We start from the raw sequence: 26,989 nt of genomic DNA on the forward strand, positions 1-26,989 counted from the left end.
CTCTGGTCCTGTACACTCCCACGAGTGGAAACATCCTCTCCACATCCATTCTATATGAAAGGAAAAATAATCTTCAGCTCGTTCAAGTTTGGATCAGAGCTGTAATCTGACCTCAAACACTGGTAATTGAAATCACTTTTTCTCTTTCTCCCTGTGTCCACACTGATTTCCTCGCCAGCGGTTCCCTCTGGACCAGCCAGCAAAAAGTTAGCTTTTGCCCAATTAATTTGGCGACCTAGATTCAGTCATCCTGCACAGAAATATGCCCAGAAATATACAATCCCCTCTCCCAGCATTCTTCCCTCCCCGTCCACTATCAGTCTGAAGAAGGGTCTTGACCCGCAACATCACCTATCCATGGTCTTCAGAGGTGCTGCCTGACCCACTGAGATACTCCAGCACTTTGTGCCTTCTTTTGTGAACCAGCGTCTGTAGTTCCTTGTTTCTACAGAAATGTACCCCTTGGTCCCTATGTCCCAACTCATCTACACTAATCCAATTTACAGTGCTTAGTACGCATTTTGCTGTGCCTTGACAGTTGAAATAATTGTCTAGATGCAAATTCTGGTATCTAGACTTACCCCCTTAGTCTGGTTTAGTCAAACACTAAGTCAAACTCTGGTTCCAATACCTTACTTTATTGAAGAACAAACTGCAGGGACGGTTGCCGATCCACCCACGCAAGACAACAATGTCTCATGCAAACAGAACAGAAGTCACAATCAACCGTAAGACCCCAAAGAATTACACACCCTCTTATACCCCTCCAAACTACGGGCGTGACATTACTTGGGGGAGGCAACCCCAACAAACCAATCATACATATTAATTATAACAGTACATAATAGACAGTTCCCTAACCCAATAATACAGTGGCTAATACATTGTATTCAAACAGTGGTTCTCAAAGGAAACGAACATCACAACATGTGCCTTGATATGCAAGAAAACCAGACAAGGCTCAATGCTTAATCTAATCAGCATCCAGCAAAGTAAAGCTTTGCAACATTATTTACAATGTGTATGTCTGGTTTGCATTCATCCAATCCATTGTACGCATTTTGCACCTAATTGTCAGGGTATGCAGATGTTCCCATTCTCTTCCTGCAGCTCTGATCTAGGCTCTCGACAAACTGGTACCATTCTGCAGCTTGTCCCATTTCTACAGAAGGCACTTTTAAATTGACCAAATGGCCTAGCAGCTCAGAAGCCTTTACTCAATTTTGGGGTCCTAGCCTCTCCAATTTGGCCATGATTAACATGTTGTGAAGATACTGCCCCCACCAACCACCCCACTGTTTAGCTTTAGTTTGGAGACACAGTGTAGATACCTTTGGCCCACCAAATTCGCACAGACCAACGATCACTCGTAGGCTAGTTCGCTCCGACACAATAAGGACAGTTTACAGATGACAATTAATCTGACCATTAACCCACAAACCTGCACATCTTTGGAATGTGGGAGGAAACCGGAGCACCCAGAGAAAATCTACATGGTCACAGGGAGAACGCACAATCTCAGTACAGATAGCGCTTGAGGTCACGATCGAATCCAGGTCTCTGGCGCTGTTCTGGTTAGCTTTCATAGCAAAAGGATTTGAGTATAGGAGCAGGGAGGTTCTACTGCAGTTGTACAGGGTCTTGGTGAGACCATACCTGGAGTATTGCGTACAGTTTTGGTCTCCAAATCTGAGGAAGGACATTATTGCCATAGAGGGAGTGCAGAGAAGGTTCACCAGACTGATTCCTGGGATGTCAGGACTGTCTTATGAAGAAAGACTGGATAGACTTGGTTTATACTCTCTAGAATTTTGGAGATTGAGAGGGGATCTTATAGAAACTTACAAAATTCTTAAGGGGTTGGACAGGCTAGATGCAGGAAGATTGCTCCCGATGTTGAGGAAGTCCAGGACAAGGGGTCACAGCTTAAGGATAAGGGGGAAATCCTTTAAAACCGAGATGAGAAGAACTTTTTTCACACAGAGAGTGGTGAATCTCTGGAACGCCCTGCCACAGAGGGTAGTCGAGGCCAGTTCATTGGCTATATTTAAGAGGGAGTTAGATGTGGCCCTTGTGGCTAAGGGGATCAGAGGGTATGGAGAGAAGGCAGGTACGGGATACTGAGTTGGATGATCAGCCATGATCATATTGAATGGCGGTGCAGGCTCGAAGGGCCGAATGGCCTACTCCTGCACCTAATTTCTATGTTTCTATGTTTCTATGTAATCATTTATCCTTCTGCATTATCAATCTCATTTCCCCCTCATTTGTTTTCTTCCACAAATATCTTGCAATGGTATTTGAAATCGACCATTTCAGATTTCTTCTCTTTAAAACACCCTTTGTTGTCTCCTTTAAAAGTGAACTCCTTTAAACGCAGGAAGGTTCACATTGTCCACTTTTTCCATTATGCAGAACTCCACATAGTTTAAATATTTCCCTTAACATGATAAATACAATGCAGTGCTCATGAATTGCTACACAATGAGTTGGCGAGGGTGAGGAGGCAAGTTCCCAACAAGGCTCAATTACTCTGTGATTTAGTTTAGTTGGAACATTTGGCCCTTCTGCCCAACGATCCCATGCTAACCAGAGATCCCTGCACACTAACACTATCCTACACACAGTCGGGACAGTCTACAATTCTACCGAAGCCAATTAACCTACAAACCTCTATGTCTTTGGTGTGGGAGGAAACCGGAGCACCCGGAGAAACCCCATGCGGTGATGGGAAGAAAGTACAAACTCCGTTCGGACAGCCTCTGTAGTCGGGATCGAACCCGGGTCTCTGGTGCTGTAAGGCAGCAACTGTACCACTGCGCCACTGTGCCATTGTATGCTATACACTGTAATGTTTTGAAGACTGTGCAAATATTTATTCCTGCATTTTATTCCAAGAGGATTATATTGCATATAGTACCGGGGGGCTGCACAGTGATAGAGCCAGTGCATTAGCTGCTAGTGTGGAATTTACACTTTCTCCCTGTGTCCATACGGGTTTCCTCCTGCATCTGAATACTCTCAACTTGGCAGGTTAATTGGCCACTAGAAATTGTCCCTGGAGGGTTGGTGAGCTGTAGAATCTGGGATTTGGAGAGAATAAAATGGGAATGGATAGGACAGGTTGGGAGAGATGTGGCCCAAGGGCAGGCAGGTGGGACTAGTGTAGCTAGGACATGTTGGCCTGTGTGGGCAAGTTGGGCCAGAGGGCCTGTTTCCACACTGTATCACTGTGACTCTAATCAGACGCCACAGGCATTTGAAATCTGAAATTGAATTGATCACGGGGAACAAGGACATGGCAGACCAATTGAATAACTACTTTGGTTCTGTCTTCACTAAGGAAGACATAAATAATCTGCCGGAAATAGCAGGGGACAGGGGGTCAAATAAGATGGAGGAACTGAGTGAAATCCAGGTTAGCCGGGAAGTGGTGTTGGGTAAATTGAATGGATTAAAGGCCGATAAATCCCCAGGGCCGGATAGGCTGCATCCCAGAATACTTAAGGAAGTAGCACTAGAAATAGTGGATGCATTAGTGATAATTTTTCAAAACTCTTTAGATTCTGGAGTAGTTCCTGAGGATTGGAGGGTAGCTAACGTAACCCCACTTTTAAAAAAAGGAGGGAGAGAGAAAATGGGGAATTACAGACCAGTTAGTCTAACATCGGTAGTGGGGAAACCGCTAGAGTCAGTTATTAAAGATGGGATAGCAACACATTTGGAAAGTGGTGAACTCATTGGACAAAGTCAGCAGGGATTTACAAAAGATAAATCATGTCTGACGAATCTTATGGAATTTTTCGAGGGTGTAACTAGTAGAGTGGATAAGGGAGAACCAGTGGATGTGTTATATCTGGACTTTCAGAAGGCTTTCGACAAGGTCTCACATAAGAGATTAGTATACAAACTTAAAGCACACGGTATTGGGGGTTCAGTAATGAAGTGGATAGAGAACTGGCTGGCAGACAGGAAGCAAAGGGTAGGAGTAAACGGGTCCTTTTCAGAATGGCAGGCAGTGACTAGTGGGGTACCGTAAGGCTCAGTGCTGGGACCCCAGCTATTTACGATATATATTAATGATTTGGACGAGGGAATTGAATGCAACATTTCCAAGTTTGCGGATGACACGAAGCTGGGGGGCAGTGTTAGGTGTGAGGGGGATGCTAGGAGGCTGCAAGGTGACTTGGATAGGCTGGGTGAGTGGGCAAATGCAAGGCAGATGCAGTATAATGTGGATAAATGTGAGGTTATTCACTTTGGTGGCAAAAACAGAAGAGTAGACTATTATCTGAATGGTGGCCAATTAGGAAAGGGGGAGATGCAATGAGACCTGGGTGTCATGGTACACCAGTCATTGAAAGTAGGCATGCAGGTGCAGCAGGCAGTGAAGAAAGCGAATGGTATGTTAGCATTCATAGCAAAAGGATTTGAGTATAGGAGCAGGGAGGTTCTACTGCAGTTGTACAGGGTTTTGGTGCGACCACAACTGGAGTATTGCGTACAGTTTTGGTCTCCAAATCTGAGGAAAGACATAGAGGGAGTACAGAGAAGGTGCGGCCAGAAGGCCAAAATCTACGAATAGGAAAAAAAACTGATTAAAAACTGATGACAGGCATAAATAAAGTTACTGAAAGGTGAACAATTCAGTGTTGACGCCGGAAGCCTTCAATGACTCCAGATGAGAGATGAATTTTAAGGGCAGCACGGTGGTGCAGCGGTAGAGTTGCTGACGTACAGGTCCAGAGGCCTAGGTTCGATCCTGACCATGGGTGTTGTCTGTATGGAGTTTGTGCACTCTCCCCGTGACCTGCGTGGGTTTTCACCGGTTTCCTACCACACCACAAAGATGTCCAGGTTTGTAGAATAATTGGCTTGATATAATTGTAAAATGTCCCTAGTGTGTGTAGGATAGTGTTAGTGTGCGGGGATTGCTGGTCGGCGCAGACTCAGTGGGCCGAAGGGCCTGTTTCCGCGCTATATCTCTGAAGTAAACTAAACTAAATTGTATTGGGCCTTGTGATAAGATCAAAGGAGGCTACAGACAGAAAGGTCAGAACGGGAGAAGGATGGTGAATTAAAGTGATGGATATAGAGCAGGCCATTCTGTCCACAATGTCTATGCTGACCATGATGCCAAGACCATCTCCTTTCTGCCTTCACATAATCCACATCCTTGCATTCCCTGCAAATCCATATGTCTATCCTAATGTCTCTTAAATATGCCACAGTCATATAGGTCTTAACCTCCACCTATGGCCCTCTGTTCCAGGCACTCACCACTCTCTGTGGAAACAGCAGGCAGTGAAGAAAGTAAATGCCATGTTGGCCTTTATAACAAGAGGAATCAGATATAGGAGCAAAGAGGTCCTTCTGCAGTTGTACAGAGCCCTAGTGAGACCACACCTGGAGTATTGTGTGCAGTTTTGGTCCCCTAATTTGAGGAAGGACATTCTTGTTATTGAGGGAGTGCAGCGTAGGTTTACAAGGTTAATTCCCGGGATGGCGGGACTGTCATATGCTGAGAGTATGGAGCAGCTGGGCTTGTACACTCTGGTGTTTAGAAGGATGAGAGGGTTTCTCATTGAAACATATAAGATTGTTAAGGGCTTGGACACGCTAGAGGCAGGAAACATGTTCCCGATGTTGGGGGAGTCCAGAACTAGGGGCCACAGTTTAAGAATAAGGAGTAAGCCATTTAGAACGGAGATGAGGAAACACTTTTTCTCACAGAGAGTGGTTAGTCTGTGGAATACTCTGCCTCAGAGGGCAGTGGAAGCAGGTTCTCTGGATGCTTTCAAGAGAGAGCTAGATAGGGCTCTTAAAAATAGCGGAGTCAGGGGATATGGGGAGAAGGCAGGAACGGGGTATTGATTGGAGATGATCAGCCATGATCACATTGAATGGCGGGCTGGCTCGAAGGGCCAAATGGCCTACTCCTGCACCTAGTGTCTATTGTCTATTGAAACAGGCTTACGCCACTCATCTCCTTTAAACTTTACTCCTCTCGCCTTCAGGCTGCCCACTAGTATTTGATGTTCTCCATCCAGGGACAATGGGTCTGACTGACTACACTATCTATGCCTCTTATAATTTCATATTCTAATATCAGGTCAATCCGCAAACTCTGGTGTTTTGGAGAACACAGTCCACGTCTGTCCATCCTCCCCCTGTATCTAATGCTCCCTAATCCAGGCATCATGTTGGTAAACCATCTCTGCGCATTTTCCAAAGCCGCCACATCCTTCCTGGATTGGGGTGACTAGAACTGCACGCAATAATTAGGCAACTGAACCTTCCAATCTACAACAATGACCTATCAGGACGAGGAAAGTTACTTTGGGGACCCTCAGACTGTCTATAATTGAGCTTTACTGCACATTACCTTGCACTAAACTTTATTCCCATTATCGTGTATCTGTACACTGTGGACGGCTTGATTGTACTGATGTATAATCTACCGCTGACTGGTTAGACAATAGACAATAGGTGCAGGAGTAGGCCATTCAGCCCTTCGAGCCAGCACCGCCATTCACTGTGATCATGGCTGATCATCCACATTCAGTACCCCGTTCCTGCCTTCTCACCATATACCCTAGCTCCGCTATCTTTAAGGGCTCTATCTAACTCTCTCTCTTGAAAGCATCCTGAGAATTGGCCTCCACTGCCTTCTGTGGCAGAGAATTCCACAGATTCACAACTCTCTGGGTGAAAATGTTTTTCCTCATCTCCGTTCTAAATAGCCTACCCCTTATTCTTAAACCGTGGCCCCTGGTTCTGGACTCTCCCAACATTCTCTTCACTGTACCTCAGTACACGTGACAATAAACCAAACTAAACTATTCCAAATGTGTCCTCAAAAGTCCTATAAATCTGCAACACGTCTTCCTGACGAGTTCTAGTATCCAGCGTCTGCAGCAGTTGCTTTCGCTGAAATTGCAAAGGCAAGATAAACGCAGGAACTAACTATTTTTTTCTAACATCTATCGCTCCCTGTCAATTCAATCTCTCCATAATTGCTGAGGACAGCGGATGTTACAGATGACATTTATATTGCCAGTGTTATATTTAATCTGCAAAGGTTCCCAACATTTCTATGCTTGTCATCTGATCTCTTTGCAGGTCCCTTTAGGTTCAAACAAAATGTCCACCTCTTTCATTTTTTCGGTATCTGCAAATTTGACTGCTTTGCCCATCTGATTCAAAGGAACTTGTGCAAAATTTAAAAGCATCAGCTACCAAGATGAGTCAATGCACTTCAAACAGCAATTAATTGCATGAATCATTTTTGAGAGATTTTGATGTGAAAGGGACTGAATTAATAATAGTAAACTCATTCCACTCATTTTTATTTACTGTATGTTCAGAAGTTTTGTTTCATAACGATTTGACGTAATTTGTCTTCAATCTTGTCGTTATATTTTAAATATTGTATATTTTGTTTGGCACTCTGAATGACCAGATTTACAATCCACATTGCCCACCTATCCACAGCAACCACTCCACATACAGAGGGCCAATTTCGTTGAACGTAAATGCAAGGAGCACAGTGGTAGAGAGTTTAAGAAGGACTCTCGGCCTGAAGAAGGGTCTCGACCCGAAATGCCGCCTATTCCTTCTCCCTAGATGCTGCCTGATCCGCTGAGTCACTCCAGCATTTTGTGTTTAAGAAGGAACTGCAGATGCTGGAAAATCGAAGGTACACAAAAATGCTGGAGAAACTCAGCGGGTGCAGCAGCATCTATGGAGCAAAGGAAATAGGCAACGTTTCGGGCCGAAACCCTTCTTCAGACTGAGATGCTGCCTTACAGCACCAGGGATCCGGGTTCGATCCTGACTAAGGGTGTTGTCCGTACGGAGTTTGTACATTCGCCCCATGACCTGCATGGGTTTTCGCCGAGATCTTCGGTGTCCTCCCACACTCCAAAGACGTTCGGATTGTTTAGTTTGTTTGGCTTGATAAAACATGTAAATTGTCCCTATAGTGTTAGTGTGCAGGAATCGCTGGGCCATTTTCCTCGTTGCAGCTCTGAACTAAACGAAACAGTTTCAAGTCAAGGCATTTATAAGCAAATAGAGAAAAATAATTTAAAGAAAAGAACAATCACTCGAAGGTGCATGTTCATGATTGAAAATGTTGAAATATGCAAATGAACCATTTAGCTCTTCAAGTCTGAAGAAGGTTCTCGACCTGAAACGTCACCCATTCCTTCTCTCCAGAGATGCTGCCTGTCCCGCTGAGTTACTCCAGCTTTATGTGCCTCTCTTCAGCTCTTTAAGCAAGACCAATAAGCCTTTTCAAATGAATGGGCATCAGGATGTTTACACTGGTGGGAGAGTCTAGGACTTGAGGTCATTACCTCAGAATTAAAGGATGTCCGTTTAGTAAGGAGATGAGGAGGGATTTCGTCAGTCAGAGGGCGGTGAATCTGTGGAATTATTTTGCCACATATTGCTGTGGAGACAAAGTCAGTGGATAATTTAAGTAGAGATGGGTAGATTATTGATTAGTATGGGTGTCTGAGGTTATGGGGAAATCCATTAGGCTTGGGATCTGGCTATTCATACTTAATCAAAAACAAAAACAAATGTTATTGCATCTGGATTTATTAATGTCATTATATCTCAGGGGCAGGTGGATGGTCCCCGCTGGAATCTAATAAATACCAATGGCTGCAGATAGATCTTGGTGAGAGGACGGAAATCACAGGCATTGCAACTCAAGGTCGATATGGTAGTTCCGACTGGGTAATAAGCTACCTGCTCATGTTCAGTGATACTGGAAGGAACTGGAAGCAGTATCGTCAAGAAGACAGCATTTGGGTAAGTCTTTCTAAAATTCAATTTTTAAACTGCGTGTAGAATTAAATTGTCAACTTAAAAATGTAATTAACAAAAATGTTCAGATGAATTATTGTGCAAAATGATTGATGTATTGACAGATTCTTGATTAATATGGGTGTCAGGGTTTATGGGGAGAAGGCAGGAGATTGGGGTTTGGAGGGAGAGATAGATCATCCATGATAGAATGGTGGAGTGGACTTGATGGGCCGAATGGCTGACTTCTCCTACAACTTATGAAAATATGAAATAAATAATCCTACTTTACTCCATGATATTCAAAGATACAAGCATACTTGTTCATTTCCTTAAACAATGGATACCTTATCATGAGTTGTAAGGATTTGTAAATAATCTCTGACCATCAATTTATGTTTGATGCTGGAATTTCTTAAAATTCTTTCAGTTAGTTTCACAAACTTTCCCTTTTGTACTGAAGCCAACAAACTATGTGGATCTTTGTGTGTTACTGTGAACAATACCAGCCTAATCAGTACTGGGGTTCAGACAAAGTTATATACTGGAAGGATATCCTTCCATCGAGGGGATTTATCGCAGTCGCTGTCTCAAAAAGGCTGGCAGTATCATCAAAGACCCACACCATCCTGGCCACACACTCGTCTCCCTGCTACCTTCAGGTAGAAGGTACAGGAGCCTGAAGTCTGCAACAACCAGGTTCAGGAATAGCTACTTCCCCACAGCCATCAGGCTATTAAACCTGGCTCGGACAAAACTCTGATTATTAATAACCCATTTTCTGTTATTTGCACTTTATCAGTTTATTTATTCATGTGTGTATACATTCATATTATGGTATATGGACACACTTACCTGTTTTGTAGTAAATGCCTACTATGTTCTGTGTGCTGTAGCAAAGCAAGAATTTCATTGCCCTATACAGGGACACATGACAATAAATTCACTTGAACTTGAGAACCCTCTTTAGTCAGAGGGTGGTGGAATTCTTTGCCACAGAAGTCTGTGGAGGCCAAGTCAGAGGATATGTTTAAGTCAGAGATAGATAGATTCTTGATAAGTACAGGTGTCAGATGTTATGGGGAGAAGGCAGAAGTATGGGGTTAGGAGGGAGAGATAGATCAGCCATGATTGGATGGCAGAGTAGACTTGATGGGCCAAATGTCCTAATTCCACTCCTATTCCTGATGACCTTATAACATGTACAAAGAATGTTTTTAAAAATTAATATTCTTCACAAAAACATTCTTAAATTTGCCATGCTTGATCAATTTATTTTATCGACATTTATTAAATAAGAATTGAGTTTGTACTATATAATAAAAGCAGGAAGCAATGGAAAAGCTGACCGCATGTGCGGAAAGAGAAACAAGAGTTTTCGTTTCTGGGGCCTAAAGATAGGTTTTGGCCCGAAACGTCAACTATTCCTTTGCTCCGAAGATAATGCCTGACCCGCTGAGTTACACCTGCTTTTTGTGTCGACCTTACTTCAGGTTGAAAATAATTCATAACAATTGAAATATTATTTTTTTTCATTTTAGCGATTTAAGATTTCCTTGCAATTTATAACAAGCCTGCTTCTGGGTCTTGGTTTTATCATCTTAAATTGAATCAAATTTCAGAAGCCAAGAGCAAGCTGCTGCCATACAGTTCATTTTGCTCAAGTGACTGCAATTGAATCAGCTTCTCCCGGAAGAGTAGAATCCCCTTTTTTTCGACTTCAGCAAAATACAATGTAAAGTCTTATTGATACAAAATACACCAGCATGGCCTGTCTTTTATCTTGGTTCTGCTTTTCTTTGTGAGCCCTCTTTAAATATCTAAAGAAAATAATCTAAAAATCTATTATTCTTGAGGTTAGTTTCAGACCAGCCATTGAACCTGTCAGCAGAGGTTTGAAGAGAATTCTCTTGCCATTTCTCTCATAGCCTCCAAGCATTTTAAATAAACATTCTCACTGCAAATCGCCAAGTCCTAGTGAAAAGTCTCTGTTCCTCCTTTCACTGATGCTGCCTCTCCTGCTAAGCACTTTCAGCACTTTAGTTTTGGACAGCAGGCTTGTGGCTGATGCAGGGATCAGATGCAGGTCCAGTGCTGTTTGTGGTTCATAGAACCATTGAAAATAGGTGAAGGAGTAGGACATTCAGCCCTTCGAGCCAGCACCGCCGTTCAATATGATCATGGCTGATCATCCAAAATCAGTACCTCCATCCTGCTTTCTCCCCTCATCGCTTGATTCTGTTAGCCCTAAAAGCTATATCTAGATTAGATTAGATTAAACTTTATTAATCCCCTTATTCAGGGGAATTTCTGATGTCCTTGCAGCACACTAATAAAAATACAACATAGCATTCAAAGAGAAGTTCAACACAAAAACATCCCCCCACAGTGATTCCCACTGTGGGGGAAGGCACAAAGTCCAGTCCCCATCCTCTTGTCCACCCAAAGTCGGGCCTATTGAGGCCTCCACAGTCGCCGCCACGGCGCCCGATGTTCACGCCGGGTGATGGTGCTCCGGCGTCGGGAGAACCCCCAGCGGCTTGGGGTGCCAGGAACGGCCGCCTTCCCACCGGAGGCCGCGGCTTCCAAGCCAACAGACCGCGCCGGATGGAGCTCCGCACACTGGCGATCTCAGCAAGAGATCCCAGGCTCCGGGATGTAAAGTCCAGCGTCGCAGCTGGCCGCTCCACAGAACCGCGGCTCCACAATGTTCTTATCGGCGGTCCCGGCATACTGGAGTTCCAGCGCGGCGACCCAGGAAAGGCATCGCCCGCTCCGCAATAGCGCTCCAGCGCTGCGCCGCCGCCAAAGCCGATGTTCTGCGCCGCCGCCAAAGCCGATGTTCTGCGCCGCCGCCAAAGCCGATGTTCTGGCCAGGTCCCCTCAGGGAAACGTCGCTCCAGGACCCGCTGGTAGGCCGCAAGGACAGGTCGAAGTCGCTGCTCGGAGGAAGGCAACCCCTCCAACCAGGTAGGGACTCGAAAAGCAGTTTCCCCCTTCCCCCCCACCACCCCCCACACATAAAAAGATTAGGCCCCCTGACTACACACTCAACGTACTAAAAATAATAAAAAAGAAGGGAAAAAAAAACGGACAGCTGCAGGACAGGCAGCCGTTCAGGACAGCGCCTCCTCCGGATAACTCTCTTGAAAACATCCAGTGAATTGGCGTCCATTGCCTTCTGTGGCAGAGAATTCCACAGATTCACAACTCTGGGTGAAAACGTTTTTCCTCATCTCAGTCCTAAATGGCCTACCCCTTATTCTTAGAAACATAGAAACATAGAAATTAGGTGCAGGAGTAGGCCATTCGGCCCTTCGAGCCTGCACCGCCATTCAATATGATCATGGCTGATCATCCAACTCAGTATCCCGTGCCTGCCTTCTCTCCATACCCTCTGATCCCCTTAGCCACAAGGGCCACATCTAACTCCCTCTTAAATATAGCCAATGAACTGGCCTCGACTACCCTCTGTGGCAGAGAGTTCCAGAGATTCACCACTCTCTGTGTGAAAAAAGTTCTTCTCATCTCGGTTTTAAAGGATTCCCCCCTTATCCTTAAGCTGTGACCCCTTGTCCTGGACTTCCCCAACATCGGGAGCAATCTTCCTGCATCTAGCCTGTCCAACCCCTTAAGAATTTTGTAAGTTTCTATAAGATCCCCTCTCAATCTCCTAAATTCTAGAGAGTATAAACCAAGTCTATCCAGTCTTTCTTCATAAGACAGTCCTGACATCCCAGGAATCAGTCTGGTGAACTTTCTCTGCACTCCCTCTATGGCAATAATGTCCTTCCTCAGATTTGGAGACCAAAACTGTACGCAATACTCCAGGTGTGGTCTCACCAAGACCCTGTACAACTGCAGTAGAACCTCCCTGCTCCTATACTCAAATCCTTTTGCTATGAAAGCTAACATACCATTCGCTTTCTTCACTGCCTGCTGCACCTGCATGCCTACTTTCAATGACTGATGTACCATGACACCCAGGTCTCGCTGCATCTCCCCTTTTCCTAGTCGGCCACCATTTAGATAATAGTCTGCTTTCCTGTTTTTGCCACCAAAATAGATAACCTCACATTTATCCACATTATACTGCATCTGCCAAACATTTGCCCACTCACCCAGCCTATCCAAGTCACCTTGCAGTCTCCTAGCATCCTCCTCACAGCTAACACTGCCCCCCAGCTTAGTGTCATCCGCAAACTTGAAGATATTGCCTTCAATTCCCTCATCCAGATCATTAATATATATTGTAAATAGCTGGGGTCCCAGCACTGAGCCTTGCGGTACCCCACTAGTCACTGCCTGCCATTGTGAAAAGGACCCGTTTACTCCTACTCTTTGCTTCCTGTTTGCCAGCCAGTTCTCTATCCACATCAATACTGAACCCCCAATGCCGTGTGCTTTAAGTTTGTATACTAATCTCTTATGTGGGACCTTGTCGAAAGCCTTCTGGAAGTCCAGATACACCACATCCACTGGTTCTCCCCTATCCACGCTACTAGTTACATCCTCGAAAAATTCTATAAGATTCGTCAGACATGATTTACCTTTTGTAAATCCATGCTGACTTTGTCCAATGATTTCACCACTTTCCAAATGTGCTGCTATCCCATCTTTAATAACTGACTCTAGCAGTTTCCCCACTTAAACTGTGACCCCTGGTTCTGGACTCCCCCAACATGGGGAACATTTTTCCTGCATCAAGCCTGTCCAATCCCGTAAGAATTTTATGTTTCTATAAGATCACCTCTCATCTACTGAATATAAGCCCAGTCAATATCAATGATTTGGTTGAGAATGCACAAGGAATGATTAGTAAGTTTGCAGAGGACTCTGGGTGGCACAGTGGATCAGCGGTAGAGCTACAGGGGTTACAGTGCCAGAGACATGGGTTCGATCCTGACCACGGGTGCTTGTCTGTACGGAATTTGTACTTTCTCCACGTGACCTGCGTGGGTTTTCTCAGAGAACCTTAGTTTCCTCCCAAACTCCAAAGATGCACAGATTTGAAGGTTAATTGGCTTGGTATAAGTGGAAAATTGTTCCTAGTGTGCGTAGGGTAATGTTCGGGGATCGCTGGTTGGTGCTGACACGGTGAGCCGAAGGACCTGTTTCCACACTCTAAACTAACTAAACTAAACTAAATTATAGCACCAGCGACTCGGGTTTGACCCTGACTATGGGTGCTGTCTGTACGGAGTTTGTAGAGCAGAGGGATCTAGGAGTATAGGTATATAGTTCCTCAAAGGTGCCAGCATGGGTAGGTGGGGTGGTAAAGAAGGTGTATGAAAGAACTGCAGATGCTGGTTTAAATCGAAGGTAGACACAAAATGCTGGAGTAACTCAGCGGGTGAGGCAGCATCTCTGGATAGACGGAATGGGTGACATTTCAAGTCGAGACCCTTCTTCAGACTGATGTCAGGGGAGGGGACGGGACAAATATAGAATGTAGGCGGAGACAGTAAGACTGGTGGGAGAACTGGGAATGGGAAGGGGATGGATGGAGAAAGCAAGGGGTATCTAAAGCTAGAGAAGTCAATGTTCTTACTGCTGGGGTGTAAACTACCCAAACGAAATATGAGGTGCTGTTCCTCCAATTTGCGCTGGGCCTCACTCTGACAATGGAGGAGGTCCGGGACAGAAATGTCAGATTGGGAATGTTTTTGCTGCAATGGTCAAGGTATTGAGTACAGAAGTTGGAATGTTATGTTACAGTTCTACAACTGGTGGGGTCGCATTTGGGCAATTGTGTTCAGTTTGGTTATCCTGCTGTAGGAAATGTGTTATTAAGCTGGGAAGAGTGCAGAGAAGACTTACTAGGATTTTTCCAGGACTCGAGGGCCTGAGCTATAGGGAAAGGTTGCGCAGTCTAGGACTGTATTTCTTGGAGCGTGGGAGGCTGAGGGGTGACCTTTAGAGATGTAGGAAATTGTGTGGGGGAATAGACAGGGTGGGGGGAATCAAGGACCAGCAGACATAGGTTTAAGGTGAGAGGGGCAAGATTTAATAGGAACCTAATGGGCAGCATTTTCAATCAGAGGGTGCTGAGTATATGGAATGGTAGTTGAGGCAAGTAATATAACAGTGTTTAAAAGACACTTGGACAGGTACATGGATAGGAAAGGTTTAGAGGTATATGGGCCAAATGCAGCAAAACTGGAACAGCTTAGATGGGTCATCTTGGTTGCCATGCATGAAGGGGCAGTTACCGTGCTGTGTGACTCACAGTGGCAGAGACTCAAGATCGATCCTGACCTCGGGTGCTGTCTGTGTGGAGTTTGCATGTTCTCACTTACGTGCGAGTTTGTGGCCGTCCGTAAATAGCCCCTAGTATGTCAGTTGTGGACATGAAGGTGGGGTGACATGGAACCAGTGTGCACTGGTGATCAATGGTCAATGGGGATTCGGTGGGCTGAAGGCTCTATTTCCATGCTGTAACTAAAAAACAGACTTTATGACACGATTTCAGATTTCCAGCATCCGCAGTTCTTTTTTAAAAAAAACATTCTTTTGTAGAAGATAGACACAAAAAGCTGGAGTAAATCAGTGTGACAGGCAACATCTCTAGAGAGAACGAATGGGTGACGTTTCTGGTCAAGACCTTTCTTCAGACCTGTCTCGACCCAAAACATCACCCATTCCTTCTCTCCAGAGACGCTGCCTGTCTCTCTGAGTTACTCCAGCTTTTTGTGTCTATCTTCAGTTTAAATCAGCACCGGCAGTTCCTTCTTACACATTCTTTTCAAAAAACTGGTTATTCATTTTGCCTCGGGTGCTTGTTTGTGATCATATCAGGATGGTAGATTGCTATGAATTATATAGGATTGTAATTGACAATGAAGACCCCGAGAGTTACAATATGTAGTTAAAATTTGGAAGCAGTGCCTGTGTACTTTTATATAAATTCCAATTCTTATTCTGCTGCGCTATTTGCCAGAAAACACTTGAAGCTAGTTAGCAAAACGCATGTATACATAAACAGCTGCAGTTCTCTCTCTAACCATTTCTTAAAGAAGTGCGGGACAATGGTGCAGCGGTAGAGCTGCTGCCTCACAGTGCCAGAGATGCAGGTTCGATCCTGACTACAGGTGCTGTCTGTACGGAGTTTGTACGTTCTCCCTGTCGGTTCTCCGGGTACTCCGTTTTGGCCTCAGAATAAAAGGACATACCTTTGGAAAGGAGGTGAGGGGAGTTTCTTTAGTCAGAGGGTGGTGAATCTATGGAATCCATTGCCACAGACGGCAGTGAGGGCCAAGTCCATGGTTATTTTTAAGGCGGAGGTTGACAGATTCTTGATTAGTATGGGTGTCCGTGTTTATGGGGAGAAGGCAGGAGAATGTGGTTGAGAGGGAAAGATAGATCAGTCGTGATTGAATGGATGAGTAGTCTTGATGGGCTGAATGGCCTCATTCTGCTTGTAGAACCTATGGAGTTATGAAGTCATGTTGCAACTGTACAAAACTTTGGTTGGGCCACATTTGGAATCGACGTGCATTCACAGTCTCCAGGCTATGGGAACAACATGGAGGCTTTGCAGAAGAGGTTCACCGGGATATTGAATGCAATGGAGTGTACTATTTATAAGGAGAGTCGTTTCCACTGGAGTGTTGGATACCTGATAGAAGAAATATATAAAATTATGAGAGGCGTAGATCGGCAGTCTTTTACCCAGGTGGAAATATCAAATACTAAAGGGCAGAGATTTAGGAGGAGAGGGTGAAAGTTTAACAGAGATTTATGAGGAAGAATAGTAAGATTAAACGAGAACTTACCAGTTCGAAGTTTGATCGTTATTTTATGAGGAGTACGTTGAGGGAATACGTGAAGAACCCCGCCAGGACGCATGCGTGTCATTCTTCAAAGCAGCGGTGTGAAATCACAGATAACTGTAATGACTGAACATAGTAAGATTAGAGAAGAAAATACCAGTTGAGTATATGATCAAGGGTGGGAGCGGAGGGCACGTATTCCTTCAACGTACTCCTCATAAAATAACGATCAAACTTCAAACTGGTAAGTTCTCGTTTAATCTTACTATTTTATTTCGGACTCACGTGAGTGACTACGTGAAGATTTCAAAGCTCTGTGATTTCATGCCGTGGAAACGAGTCCATGCATCACATCTGCCTTAATTGACTGTGGGAGGAATTGTGTTAACATGTTTAGACATGAATCCAACATTGAAATCCATGATAAATTGTTAACAACAAATTATAGCCCCTATTTATGGGGTGAAATTATATTACAGAACTTAAAATTGGCTCTGCAAAGTTCCAGTTTAACTACTGGTTTGTGGTAGAATAGTTGGAACATTTTCCCCTGATCCATCCTGCTGTCTCGAGGATTTGGTTCATTGGTACATCCAACTCCATAGCTGCCGATGTAGTTGCAGCCCTGGTGGAATAAGATTTGAATATGTTAGTATCCACCCCAGCTGTTGTTAAAACCTGTTTCAGCCATCTGGAAATAGTTTGAACCGACACTTTTTTGTGGGTTTGTTTGTAGCTGATTAGTAGTGCCATCTCATAGCCTCAGATGTTTTTGGTGTTCTCCATATAGAACAATAATTGTCTTATTATACAGAGACGATATCTGTAGGGTAATCCCTAAATTCTATTTTGAGGCCTGATGATCCCGGTCTGTTCTGTTTGACTAATTCGTAATATGAAACGTTATATTCCTGTTGAAGAAGTCATATAGTCCAGCCTTAACTTATGTACAACTGTACCCTTAGTGCCGTGACCAAAGCCATCAGCATGACTGTTTTGTGCGTCAGTCTTTGCAGGGACAGAGCTGTTGCTGGAGACCAATTCCTTAGCAATGTTAGGGCAATACTCATATCCCATTTAGAGAGTACCTGGTTCTTGGGGGATAGATATTAAAAATTCCCCTCATAAGTTTGGTTACCAGGGGTGAGTCCCAACAGAATGACGCTCTGATCCTCGCCATAGATATGTTGATAGGGCACTTCTGGCGCAGTTAATGGCACTGTAACTGAGCCCCTCTTCATAATGGTGGCCTGCCAGGAATTCGAGAACAGACGTTATGTTCATCAAACTGTAGGTGATGTGTTTCTGTGACAATATATCTCCCATTTCCTGATGTATACCAGATATAGTTTTTGGTGGACTGTCTGCGGCCCGCTGAGATAATGTTCAATGTTCGGTCCGCCAGTCCCAGTTGCAGTAGAGGTTTCTTTAGACTCTACAAATTGATAGGTTTGTTGTTTTTGACATGGATGGGTTCCCCTGTTACGGGATGAACCAATAATCTGGTTGTTTCAGGATGGTGATGCATGGTTAAACCCCATGTTGAGTATCACAGGGAACCATGGTTAAGTAGGCCAATCGGCACTACCAATTAACAGACGCTGAGTCTTGTTGTATTTTTCGTAATACCCGACTGATGATGCAGAAAAGGAGAGAATGCATAGATAAACAATTGCCCCCTCAATGCAGTGAAAAGCATCTGTCCCTGCTGTCCCAGGGTCTGGTTCCCAAGAAACACAGTTTGGTAACTGGTGATTAAGTCTTATTTTATTGAATTTGCGTGACGTGATGTCTGTCACTGAATTTTGGGTTACCTGGTAGGTAAGTAGCTGATATTCCAATATTTCTTTGGTTACACCATTACCAAATTGTATTAGTCAGATTGTCACTCTGTAGTCTAACACGCTGGTGATTTATCCCAGAGCAGTATGACTTTAGGCCATAGAACGCACCCCACATTTCCAGGTAGTTTATGCCCAGTGTCTGTGACAATGATGCCTCCTGTGCCTTTCATCTACCTCCACAGATGGAGATGGAAATTGGTAGTACCCCAACCAAGCGCACTGGCATCAGTTTGTAGCACCACTAAGGGTTTGCTGATAACGATAGGGTTGGAACAATGCCGAATGTTATCCCTCCACCATTTTAATTCCATAAGCTTTGATTGGTGGCTTATTGGTCTGTCGAAATGACCAGTATTAACTTTGAGTGTTTGTATTTTGCCCTTTGTAGATTTTTGGTAATACAAAGGTCCAAATTGTGTGGCTGGAAAGGCAGACACTATATGCCAATTATACTTGCTACCAATCTGATAGACGGTTCACTGATGTCAGTGGGGTTGTTGCAGGCCTCAGTTAAGACTGTAGCCTTGTCCTTTGGTAAAGTCACCGACATGTGAGCTGTCAATAGTGAACCCCAAATAATCCATTATGTTGGTAGGCGTTAGTTTAGATTTAACTGGATGGATGATAACCCCAGTTTTCACCCAATTGTATGGTGGCTGTTACAGCTAGTTAGGCCAACTCCAAAGTTATGCCCACAATTAGTATGATCATATGATTATGTATTTGGTAGAGCTCTATACTGCCAGAGCTGCCCCATCCAGTTGAATTTTTTTTAAATAACATTTGTGATCAGTCCGTGTAGGCACTGAATAGTAAGCATCTTTTAGGTTGATGCTAGCCATGGAGTAGCCTTTGGAAATCAGTCCTTTAGCAGTTACCAGTTCCCATTGTGTACTGAATATATAGTACAATGTATTCCAGCCAATCGTGTTGGGTTTACCCATTACCCCTTTTGCACAATTCAATGGTATATCCCTGGATACTGCTTAGGATATAAGTGTTTGTAGTTAATATACACCATATCCAAAAGAGTGTAATCTCCCACCAATGTGTGTATTATCCACTCTTCCTATAATTTGTAAGGGACCAGACCCACCTACCTCCATTGTTACCAGTGGAAGTTTGCTTCTTCTGTGTGGACTTCGTGGAGGTTGAGGCGCCGGTGTCTGGGTTTGTTTTTGGGTTGGGGGTTTGCACATCTTCCAGAAAGGCCGGTCTGGGCTATGGTCTAAAAGACCGCTGTCATGTATGCCCGTCCTTTGAGCTTTCACCAGCTTCTCTTGTTCTGCTGGTGGGTGCATAAGGGTGCTGTCTTTGGCTGTAGGAGATCCTTAATGTTGTCGCCTTTATGAGCCCCAGGGCTTTCCTAGGTCCTGCTCCGACATGTTTCCAGATGCTATTTCCACAACTGGAACATTCAGGGATGCGCAGTTTCCTGGTCCCAAGTATTTTTGCAGTGGTGTCCATCGTGTATGTATTTGGACACCATGACCAGTAGATTTTGCCTTCCTGCACCACCTGCACACTTGTAGTTTTGTTTGTCAAAACCCCTCTTCAGGGTCCGCCCAGAATTGACCCCCAGTACTCCCCTCTGACGAGGGAGATGCACTGTGCAGCCCTTCAAGAGGTGCTGCTGTGGGTTTTACATAGTGCCCACAGTGACTAGACTCCATCTCCCGGAGCCTGTCATGTTGGAGCTCGGCTCCATAAGCCGCTCCAACTTTCTTTTCCATGTTGGAGCTCGGCTCCATAAGCCGCTCCAACCGGCTCCAGCACTCACGGTCGCTGGCCGCCCAAAGTCAGACTCATCAGTCAACGACTCTTTTGGTTTTCTTCTTGCCTTCCCGCCCAGACGCAGTGTTTAATCTGGCCGGTGCGGGGGCATAGTCGGGCACAGCTGTTCCCTTACGGGTGATTCCTGTGCCGCAGGCCGCTGCTGGCGTCCGCAACTCCGCGGTCTTCTCCCGCCAGCTTTGTCGCAGAGCCAATTTTAAGTTTTGTCGCAGTGCATGTTTCCCCCACTAGTAGAACAGTATGGAAACAATAAAGACCGCAGTATCACTTACCTGCAGGTCCAGGCTTAAAAACTTGCCGTTGTTTGCACAGCTCTCCATTTTTCCCCACCTGTGAAACAGTATGGGGAGAATAAAGACCGCAGTTTCACTTACCTGCAGGTCCAGGTTTAAACTGTCGCTACGGGGGAACGTCGTTCCACCCCGCCACCTGCCGTTTCGACTTGTCAAAGTCGACGGCCCCATTCTGAATAGTCTCCCGCCCGGCCGTGGTGTTCTGGCCGGCGCGGGACCAAAAGTCGGCACAGCTGATCCCACTTACGGGGCTTGTGCCTTCAGCTGCTGCTGACTCCCGCAACTTCGCGGTCCTCCCCGGCCAGCTTCACTCGCAGCACCTGTGGACACTATTTTGTCCAGCTTCCCCCCCCCTGTGTAAAAACAGCGCGGGGACAAACACTACCGCAGAGTAAATCACTTACCTGCAGGTCGCGGTTTCAAACTTACCGCTGCGGGGGAGCGTTCCACCCTGCCTGTCGTTTCGCAAGCGTGAAAGCGATATGACACGCATGCGTCCTGGCGGGGTTCTTCACGTAGTCACTCACGTGACTCCGAAGTAAAATTTGTTGGCAATGGTAGTTGCCTCAATCATGCTGCATGGGGAAGCAGCAGAAGTAGACATGGCTGAAATGTTTGAATAACTCAGCGGGGCAGGCAGCATCTCTGGAGAGAAGGAATGGGAGACGTTTCGGATTGAGACCCTTCTTCAGACTCGACCCGAAAAGTTACCCCTTCCTTCTCTCCAGAGATGCTGCCTGTCCCGCTGAGTTACTCCAGCATTTTGTTTCTATCTTCGATTTAAACCAGCATCTGCAATTCTTTCCTACACGGCAGAAATGTTTGGCAGATATTTATTCAAATGCATGAACAGGCAAGTAAATAGTGGGATATGAATGCTGTGCAGGAAGACGAGATTAATTTAGATTGGTATCATGATCAGTGCAGCATCAGTAGGCTTGTTTTTTATTTTTATTTTTTTTATTTTATTTTTTATTTGTTTATTTTATTAGAAGTTAATACAGTACAAAACAGTACAGTGGAACCTAATTTTAGGTGCCAACTATGTCATACCGTAATCCATTCTATGTACAACCTCTAGTTTTATGTTATGAGAAGGAAGTAAGCAAGACAAGAAAAAGAAAACAATAGAAAGGGGAAAAAGTGGATAAATAGATGGTAGAGAGTAGAAAAACGTGAAGTGTGTATATAAAAAATAAAAAATAAAAAAATAAAAAATAAAAAGTGGAAAGTAGAAATAGAAGAGAAGGCCCCTTAAAAGAGAATTTTTCAAATCTGTATTCGGAGATGTAGATCTATCCACGTCATGAACTGAAATCAGCAATCCTTATGGTACCGCTGCATCACATGATTCCAAAAAGTCGATGAAAGGAGACCAACTCCTTAAGAATTGGTCATATTTATCTATTAGTCGGAGTCTCATTTCTTCAAGGCGTGCTATGTCCATCATATTCCTAATCCACATTTTAACAGTTGGTATGGTTGTATTTTTCCAAAATTTAAGTATCAATTTCTTTCCAATTATTAACCCATAATTAAAAAAAACATTTTGGTCTTTATTTAAATTGGTATCTTCTCCTATTATTCCAAATATAATCCATTCCATTTTGGGTTCTATTCTTGACTTGAAGAGCTTTGTAAATATATCAAATATATCACTCCAAATTTATTCAACTTTGTACATCCTACAAATGAATGTGTTATATTAGCGTTTTGAAACAAACATTTATCGCATCTGGGAGAGACGTTTGGATAAAATTTATTCAACCTCGTTTTTGAATAATATAGTCTATGTAATAATTTGAATTGAATTAAATTATGTCTTGCATTAATAGAACAGTTATGTGTATTCATCAAATACTTTTCCCATCTATCCTTCGTGATCTTTATCATTAGCTCATGTTCCCAATCTTCCCTTAGTGCTTCTGTTGAGGGTGATTCTCTATTTAATATATTATTATAAAAGTATGATATTAATTTTTGTGAATCAGCCATAATATTCATTGCTTCTTCTAAAGGGTCTAAAAATATAGTTTGAAATCTATGTGTATATTTCTTCATAAAGTCACATACCTGTATATATTTAAAATATTGATTATCCTTCAATTTAAATTTTAATTTTAATTGTTGAAATGATAACAGTTTTCCCAATTCATACATATCCCCTACTTTCCTAATCCCCAGTCTATCCCATTGTTGATATGTGTTGTCGATGAGAGAAGGTTTGAATGCGGGGTTGTTCAATAGTGGGGTTAGTACTGATTAATTATTTAATTTCAAGGATACTTTTATTTGTTTCCAAATTCTTATTATATTGTGAATAATTGGGTTTTTCTTATATATTATACTATTCAATTTTATCGGTGAGAGCAGGATCGTTCCTATATCGTGCGGATAGCACTCCTCTTTCTCCATTCTTATCCACTCCAACTGCTGAGTGGAACTATCAGTAGGCTTGTTCTATGCTCCAAGATCTATTTCTGATGTTAAGCAAGGATATTTCTCAGTGTATATGCCACCTTAATTATTGAACATGCATGTCCCATATTACCAGCTTAGCTGTTCTGGTCGCCCCATAACAGGAAGGATGTGGTGGGTTTGGAAAGGGCGCAGAAAAGCTTTACTAGAATGCTGTCTGGGTTTTAATGTATAAATATAGGGAGAGATGCAGATGCTGGATAATCGGTGGTGGACCTGTGGTAGACAAGTAGTGAGCACACATGGTAATATGGGACGGAGGTAGTGACCACACTTCATTGAACATACAAGTTCCACTTCACCAGCTTAGCACTGCTGTTTACTTCCTGGAAGCATCCCATAGAAACATAGAAACATAGAAAATAGGTGCAGGAGTAGGCCATTCGGCCCTTCGAGCCTGCACCGCCATTCGATATGATCATGGCTGATCATCCAACTCAGTATCCCATCCCTGCCTTCTCTCCATACCCCATGATCCCTTTAGCCACAAGGGCCACATTTAACTCCCTCTTAAATATAGCCAATGAACTGGCCTCAACTACCTTCTGTGGCAGAGAATTCCACAGATTCACCACTCTCTGTGTAAAAAAATCCCACCACTGGGCCTTCCATCATGGTAAGATTCCCCAGTCTGTAAAGTGAGTAAAATTGCATCTCGGATTCTGGATCAGGTTAGACCTGACGAAGGACTTCAATGGGAATTATACAGAGAAAGATCCGTTTTCATTATTTCCAGTTTGCCTAAAGTTTTATTCAATTACTTGAGTATTTGATGTTTATTTTCTAGTTGATCTTTCAAATAATTTTCCATTTTCTATTATTTCTTATTGTTTGAATGGTTAAATATTTATTTTAAAAAACAATTAGGGTGGGGCTTGTTCTGTCCTTCCATCAACTCTGCGACACAGTGGCGCAGCGGTTGAGTTGCTGCCTCACAACGCCAGAGACCAGGTTCGACCCTGACTATGGGTGCTGTATGTATGGAGTTTGTACTTTCTCCCAGTGACTGCGAGTGTTTTCTCCAGGTGCTCTGGTTTCCTCCCGCACTCCGAAGTGGAATTCTCAGCCTCAGATGGCAGTGGAGGCCTATTCTCTGGATGCTTTCAAGAGAGAGTTAGATAGAGCTCTTAAAGATAGCTGAGTCAAGGGATATGGTGAGAAACCAGGAACGGGGTACTGATTGTGGATGATTAGCCATGACCACAGTGAATGGCGATGCGGGCTCGAAGGCCCGAATGGCCTACTCCTGCAACTATTGTCTATAGTCTAATTTCTATAAGGTATACAGGTTTGTAGGTTAATTGGCTTTGGTAATGTTTTAAATTGTTTTGGATCCTGCTAGTGTATGGGGTCATTGATGGTTGGCCTATTCCCTGCATATCCATGTGACTATTTAAAAGCCTCTTGAATGCCACACTGTCGTAACTGCCTCCACCACACTTTGCAGCACATTCCAGGCACACGCCACACTCAGTGTTAAAAAACCTGCACCACACATCTCCTTTAAACTTTCTCCAGTAATCTTAAAGCACTCGAAGCCCTCATATTTCCACCCTGATCAAAAGCTTCTGACAGTCTACCCTAAAAATACCTCTCATAATTTTATGTACTATTTTTGCATCTCCGCTAAGCCTCTGACATTCCAGGGAAAACTGTCCAAGATGGTCCAACCTTGGGTAGTTTACACCCCAGCGGTATGAACATTGACTTCTCTAACTTCAGATAGCCCTTGCTTTCTCTCTCCATCCCCTTCCCCTTCCCAGTTCTCTCACTAGTCTTACTCTCTCCGACTACATTCTATTTTCGTCCCGCCCCCTCCCCTGACATCAGCCTGAGGAAGGATCTCGACCCGAAACGCCACCGATTCCTTCTCTACAGAGATGCTGTCTGTCCCGCTGAGTTACTCCAGCTTTTTTTTGTCTCTCCCTACATTTATACAATCAAACCCAGACAGCATTCTAGTAAACCTCTTCTTCCCTCTTCTCCAAAGCCACCACATCCTTTCTGTAATGGGGCGATCAGAACTGCACGCAATACTTCAAACAGAGGTTAACCAATATTTTCTGAAGTAGAAATGAGGAACAGCAGATGTTAGTTTTCACACAAGGACACAAATTGCTGGAGTAACTCAGTGGATCAGGTAGCATCTCTGGGGAACATGGGTAAGTAATGTTTCGGGTCGGGACCCTTCTTCATCAGATACTGCATAAATAGTAGACAAGTGGTGACATCACATGGTGAGGCAGTAGAGCTGTTGCCGCAAAGCGCCAGAGACCCAGGTTCGATCCTGACTACAGGTGCTGCTTGGACGGAGTTTGTACATTCTCTATGTGACTACATGGGTTTTCTCTGGCTGCTCCGGTTTCCCCCCCCACACTCCACAGACATGCAGGTTTGTTTCTTAACCAGTTGGTCTCCATTTATTGACTTCTTGGATACATGTGGTGCAACAGAATCGTAAAAACCACCTGTGTCAGGTCTGGGTGAAAGATGGTCAAGAATACAAATACTCATCTCCTATCTCCTATTTGCTACTCTCTCTCTTGCTCTTTTTTCTTTTGTACTTTTCTTCCTCACTCTCTTTCTATTTTTACACACACTACACGTTTTTCTACTTTCTATTATCTCTCTCTCTCTCTCTCATTTCTTTAAAAAAAAAATAAAAAAATGAAGTTGTACATAGAATGTAACATGTCAACATATATGTGGCACCTGAAAAAAGGTGCCACTGTATTGTACTTCTAATAAATAAAATTTAAAAAAAAATAAAAAAAGACTTGCAGGATTGTAGATTAATTGGCTTCTGTAAATTGCCCCTAAATCACGTGTAGGAAGCGAAAGTGGGATAACATAGAACTCGTGTGAACGGGCGATCAATGGTCGGCATGGACTCAATGGGCCAAAGGGCCTGTTTTCATGCTGTATCTCTAAAAATTACAAAAAAAACGAAAAGCATAGGCGGTGGGTTGATGTGATAACATCTGAGCCAATGAATTAAATCCATGAGAATTAAACAATAAGCGTCAATGTTACCTCATCATAGCTGATAAATTGTTCAAAAAAATTTGACAATAAGCTTATTTATTTAGCATACTTAAGAAAGAACTGGAGATGCTGGAAAAATCGAAGATAGACAGAAATACTGGAGAAATCAGCGGGCTATTTACTTAGCACCTATCATAATCAATGGGTTTAACCCAAGAGCTTCACAATGAATGAAGCTCTCATAACGTTTATACGCTGCCTTAATGCGAGAAACACTGGCAGCAACATGATAATCAATATCACAAATGGACAAGGTAGTCATGAGGGATACATATTTTTGATAAGGACATATGGAAGTGCAATGGATTCTTTAATACCAATCAAGAGATCAAACTGCCCTGTTTTAGCATCTGTTTCAAACAGAAACATTGCTCGCAAGGCTTGAGTGAGTCACAGTCATACAGCATGAAAAACAGGCCTTTATCACAATTTGCCCGTGCTTACTAACGCGCCCCTTCTACACAGGTCCCACCTGCCTATGTTTGGCCCATATCCCTCTGAAACTATCCTATCCATGTACCTGCCTAAATGTTTCCTAAATGTTGTGAACATACCTGCCTTGACTAGCTCCTCCAGCAGCTTGTTCCATACAATAACTCCCTTTGTGTAAAAAGTTACCACTCAGGTTCCTATTAAATCCCCCTCCCCCTCACCTTAAACTTAAGTCCTCTGGTTCTCGATTCTCCTACCCTGGGCAAAAGACTATGCGTTTGCCCGATCTATTCTTCTCATGATTATGTACACCTCTACAAGATCAGCCCTCGTCCTCCTGTGTTCCAAGCAACAAATTCCAAGTCTGCTTAACTTCTCCCTATAGCTCAGCTCCTTGAGTCCCGGCAACATCATTGTAATTCTTCCCTGCACCCTTTCCAGTTAATGTAATAACAACAAACTGCAGATGCCGGTTTATACCAAAGAAAGGCACAAAAGGCTGGAGTAACTCAGC

General features: G+C 43.8%; 1 protein-coding gene across 1 annotated transcript in view; it reads left to right on the forward strand.

Moving 5' to 3' along the window:
• The window catches only part of LOC116975560 (contactin-associated protein-like 5), a 705,003-nt gene that overhangs the window by 105,797 nt on the left and 572,217 nt on the right, over positions 1-26,989 (forward strand). Inside the window, exon 3 of the mRNA XM_033024847.1 lies at positions 8,630-8,823. Within this exon, the coding sequence (XP_032880738.1) occupies positions 8,630-8,823 (194 nt within the window). The remainder of the gene's footprint in view (positions 1-8,629; positions 8,824-26,989) is intronic.

The sequence above is a fragment of the Amblyraja radiata genome, chromosome 7 (genome assembly GCF_010909765.2).
Source record: "Amblyraja radiata isolate CabotCenter1 chromosome 7, sAmbRad1.1.pri, whole genome shotgun sequence".
NCBI classification, from domain to species: domain Eukaryota; kingdom Metazoa; phylum Chordata; class Chondrichthyes; order Rajiformes; family Rajidae; genus Amblyraja; species Amblyraja radiata.